The 4,977-nt window shown below is 38.2% G+C and overlaps 2 protein-coding genes across 2 annotated transcripts; one reads left to right on the top strand and one right to left on the bottom strand.

Annotated features, from left to right (window-relative positions):
• Positions 1 to 580: 580 nt before the first annotated feature.
• Positions 581 to 1,609, top strand: LOC112457558 (phytanoyl-CoA dioxygenase, peroxisomal-like). Its single transcript, XM_025020703.1, has 4 exons — positions 581 to 846; positions 924 to 1,119; positions 1,196 to 1,360; positions 1,458 to 1,609. The coding sequence occupies exons 1-4, from the start codon at positions 659 to 661 to the stop codon at positions 1,593 to 1,595; spliced, it is 687 nt and encodes a 228-aa protein (XP_024876471.1). The 5' UTR covers positions 581 to 658; the 3' UTR covers positions 1,596 to 1,609.
• A 4-nt stretch (positions 1,610 to 1,613) lies between these two features.
• Positions 1,614 to 4,490, bottom strand: LOC112457557 (UPF0454 protein C12orf49 homolog). Its single transcript, XM_025020700.1, has 4 exons — positions 3,864 to 4,490; positions 3,520 to 3,753; positions 2,144 to 2,359; positions 1,614 to 2,019 (listed from the first exon to the last, which is right to left on the bottom strand). The coding sequence occupies exons 1-4, from the start codon at positions 3,972 to 3,974 to the stop codon at positions 1,678 to 1,680; spliced, it is 903 nt and encodes a 300-aa protein (XP_024876468.1). The 5' UTR covers positions 3,975 to 4,490; the 3' UTR covers positions 1,614 to 1,677.
• Positions 4,491 to 4,977: the final 487 nt, after the last annotated feature.

Genomic DNA, 4,977 nt, shown 5'->3' with positions numbered 1-4,977 from the left:
CGCACGCACGCACGCACGCACGCACGCACGCACGCACGCACGCACGCACGCACGCACGCACGCACGCACGCACGCACGCACGCACGCACGCACACACACACACACACACACACACACACACATATATAGAGGTTACTAGCGTTCCTTTGACCATTGCATTTTTTGCAAAACGCATGGTGGAAGCTTCCACCATGGCAAAACGCATAAAGTGATATGTTTATTCAATGTATGTAGATGCGCACGTATTAAAAAGTCTTTAAATTGCAAATTGCTGCACAAATAAATCGGAATAATATATCTTGTGGACAGCCCATACTAGGAGTAACTCGGTAATCTAGCAGTGTATTGAAATGTTCGATGTTTCGGTAAATTTGCTGACTGATATTAACGTGCGCGCAAATACTGCGACTGGCTATGGCTATAATGTCACAGATGATCAATTATTCAATATCTGGAATATCGGTACACAATAAATTGCCGATATTCCGTTTTTACGGGTATCGATCACGTGCGCGAATTTCAATGGTTAGTCGCGTCTCGATATTATGCACATTGAAAAAGGATCGAAGGATCCGTCTTAAACGTTATGTACTCTTAATTCTTTTTTAGATTTGATGAAGTCATCGAAGGCAAGATTCCACGAGATGGAATAACAGTGATGTATGATGTAAAGGACAGAAAATCGGTAAATAAGATACAGGATATACATACGGACTCAGTATTCCGTCATTATATGGAGCATAAGAAGATCCTCGACATAGTTGAGTGTTTTACGGGACCAAACATCTTGGCGATTCATAGTATGCTCATCGCAAAACCACCCGATGTAGGATTTGGAAGTTCGAAGTAATCGTTAAAAAAATCTTGAATTATCAGTAGTTATTTGATACAACGCGGCTAACAAACGTGACGTGTTCTCTTAGGCACCCGCCGCATCAAGACCTGTATTACTTTCCGTTCCGACCAGCCGATCGTATAGTAGCTGCATGGACAGCCATGGAACCCTGCGATAATGTAAACGGATGTCTCTACGTATCGCCTGGAACACACATTGTAGGGAACTTGTTCCCGCATGATTATCCTGAGGGAGCGGTGAACAAGTTTTATCATGGCATACAAGTAAGATATTTCCTTAGTTCGTCTTATTTACTGAGGTGTTAATCGTTTCTTAATTAACATTTTACTTTTACTGAAGAATTTGCCTACGGCGTTCAATCGTTGGGTGAATCTCGAGATGCAACCCGGCGACACGGTATTCTTCCATCCGTTGCTCATTCACGGATCCGGCATTAACAAATCCCAGAGAACAAGACGGGCAATTTCCTGTCATTACGCAGCAGCCGAATGTAATATTATTGATGTACGTAGACAATAAGTAATTGCCAGTTTATTATCGCGAACCGAAAACGCGAATTTGAGAAATGTAACGAATAAGATGTGTTCATGTTTTTGTTTAGGACGATCCACTTCAGGACACCATCAGGAATGAGGTTTTAGAGTTAATGAAGAAAAAATATCCTACCATACAGATGACATACTCGGACATATGGCGCTTCAAATCCTCGCTCGTGCGTGGTCTTCAATCCTCTTATTAAAAATAGTTGTACATACATCAAACTATTGATTTATATTGTATCACGACGGCTATTATTTTATGATGGTAATAATTAGATAACGTTAGCATAAGACCGATGCAGATAATGTGGGGTTGAGTAAATAGGGGTAATATTCGGGAGAGGGGTAGGCAAGTAACGTCACTACAGAAGAAGAAGTAACGACAACGGCGAGATTGTCGCCGTTATTATTTAATGAATTAATGTTGCGCCGATATCGTTGTGTGATAAAACAGTGCTTCGCGAGGGGATCTTTGTAAGTGTTCTCGTGTCGCACACTGGAACTCGAGGTGCGACAAGCGGCTAAACAAATCTGAAAGCGATCCGAATTGCGAATAGGCATTCTTCCTACGTCTTTTTGTACTTTTGCAGAGTTCGATAATACGTCCTTCCGACTTTTTATTTGCTGGAACAAATTTAGATAATGATAAAAATAATAATTCTCTTTTAGATATTGTTAAACTTTTGTATGGTTTAGATGATATGGTATGAGAAAAAAATACAGTTTTATAGAATCAATAACAACTTACCTTGTCGGGATGCAAACAGCAGGACACGCAATACTCGTAAATGGTACAGCACCCTTGAGGATTGCACGTTTTGCAGCTGTATCTTTCCCTTCTAGCCATAGACAGTGACTCTTCATTTTTTGAAGTCTGTATCTGCTCTATCGTACAACATCCATTCGATAGAACTTCGTGTCTCAAACATACGACACCACGATCATCAACTATCAAGCCTCTTCCCTGATAAAAATAAAATATATATTACGAAATACTCATAAAAATAAACAGAATTTGTTTAGCATGTCTATTATCACATTAAATAACTTTGTCTTCAATACCATTTTTATATCAGTATGTTATTATTTCAATACGCTACTTAACACAAGGTCGAAATGACTTGTTTGACATTTTCTTATAATTATTACTCATTTTTTAAACATCTTAATTTCTGAAGTTGTCCATAACTTTTATTTAAATCAGATGATTAAGGTTATAAATATGTTTTCTCTGTTTTTTCTAAGATTTCAATGTAGTATACCAAGATATAGGACAGGTCATTTTGACCCGTCAACAAAATGTCGGTAAAATTTTGATTACATTCACATTTCTGAAGTTTCTTATGAAGTTTTTTCAAGATTCTTTCAGTACTAGAAATAAATTCGTCCCGGTATACCTAGGTATAATACATAGAAATCTTACAAAATATGCCATATGCAAGATGTAATGTAGGGACACCTGGCAAACTATTTCATCTGAAATGTATTGCTGTAATATAGAAATATTACAAAATACGTCAAACTATTTATCAGAAATGTATTGCTATTGTGTTGGTTTACGGGAAATGAAAAAATATGACGGGTCAATGCAAAAGACAGTGTTTGTCCTAGATTGCATATAGCGGAACCTGTCTTACAATTAGAAAGATAGAGAGCAAAGGAGAGAAAAGAAAGGGATGTATGTACAAGCAAATAAGCGTAAAACAAGCGCATTCGTAGTAGCTGGTGTCGAGTTCTGCTCCATCATAAAGTTTATAACTTGCTTTCTTCGAAATGACTGATTTTCGAGTTGTTGAAATGTGAAGTATTGAAATCTATATTTTAATACGAGAGTAAAAATGTGCATAAATCATAATTTAGAATTGCGCTTTAGATTGCACTGAGATATATACAAATATACATTTTTTTCTTCATCATGTTTTTTCGAAAATAAGTCATTTTAATCCCTTCGATAGAAATAGGTATAATCTTCGATAGTTCTAGCGTTAATTATATTTTTCATTAATCGTAATGAAATTTTTATTTCTCTCTTCGAAAAATCAAATAACTGGCGTCCAATTGTAGTTTGCCTACAACTACAACTCATATTGGACAGTCACATTTGGTGTTAATACAAATGCTTACTTGAATAGAATTGCGACAAGTCTGAGCAGAAACGTCGCTGTCATTTAAATTAGATGCATCCATATCTTCTGTGTTATCATTAGCCGCTTGATCAAGAATTTCCACCTGCCACAATGGAGATTTATCAGACGCTCTTAGTTCTTCTAGAGTGTTATCGTCAGGTATCAGTTTATTGTTATCATTGATCATCATGGGATCCATATCGAGATCATTGTCCAGATTCGGTGGCCCTTTCTGTAAAGAAAATGACAAAGCCTTCTGTAATAGGAGTTATAACGACAATACCGTACAATCCCAGCCGGATCATCGACGTAATCTGACCTCGGCGATATAAATGTACCTGCCTTTTCATTTCGGAGCAACGAAAAGGCACAATACGTCAGCGACAGGGCGAAAATGAGTCCAAGAACGAGACGTCGTCTAAGCAATCGGATCAGGCTCGTGCAGCTTGACATCCTTTCTGCGTTCCGCTTATACGCTTCTCCTCACCAAAATCGCCTTGAATTCGCCGGACATAGTACTCGCGGGACGATCATTGGGACGTGCTGTGTAGAAGATACCGCGTGCGACCGCGAGAAGGCTTCGGCTAGTTCGGCTTCGCAACGAGGACATCGAAACGCGATCGCAGATCCACAGAGATTCGCAGAGATCGATGCGAGGAAGGAGGTTAGGTTTACTCCGAAAGTTCGTGAAACACTATAAACATTATTTTGCCGAGTTCACGCACGCTGTCGGTTTCATCGCAACGAGGATAAGCGATCGAACGGGTTCTATGGATTACTGTCTCGTTGATCGAACGAGTTTCGTTAATTATGAGCCAACGGAACAAACACGCGGTGATGAGCGGCGATGGCCACGATGCACGATGTGATGTGATATGTGATATGCCTATTGGCCCTATATTGCCCAATGCCTATTGGGTTCGTTCAGGTTCGTTGACTTGTTGAAAGATAGTTTTGAGGCAACACGGTACGCGGTGTGGTGTCCCGTAAATGAAATTTTTACAATTTTACCTCTTTTTTCAAAAATTCTTTCAGAATTATTAATTATAATCCTCATTTATTAATTATCTTTATCCAACGTCTTTATCTTTATAACTTTCAGCCATTTGTCTCTATCTTTATAAATAACATACCTTTATTAATCCTTTTAAGGTCTATATCCAGACAAACTTGCATAGGTGCATAACAATTAATATGCGCATAAAGAAACGGATTGGTCTATTTCCTTATGCACATGCATATGGACCAATCAATTCTCTTAATGTTTAATATGTTTATGCGCTATGCAAGTTTGTCTGGATTGACCTTTACGGGCCATGCACACATCGATCCCGTTGGAGTAAAATGTTATAAATTATAAGATAGTCTTAAAAGACGTCCCTGATGAAAATTTTTTAGTTTTTTTTAGTTTTTTTTTTTTAGTTTTTTTTTAATGTACATAATTATGTACACATGC

This window comes from Temnothorax curvispinosus, unplaced genomic scaffold, assembly GCF_003070985.1.
Source record: "Temnothorax curvispinosus isolate PA1 unplaced genomic scaffold, ASM307098v1 QBEX01007862.1, whole genome shotgun sequence".
Classification (NCBI taxonomy): Eukaryota; Metazoa; Arthropoda; class Insecta; order Hymenoptera; family Formicidae; genus Temnothorax; species Temnothorax curvispinosus.
The sequence above is the reverse complement of the archived record's forward strand: the minus strand, read 5'-3'. Positions and strand labels throughout refer to the sequence as shown.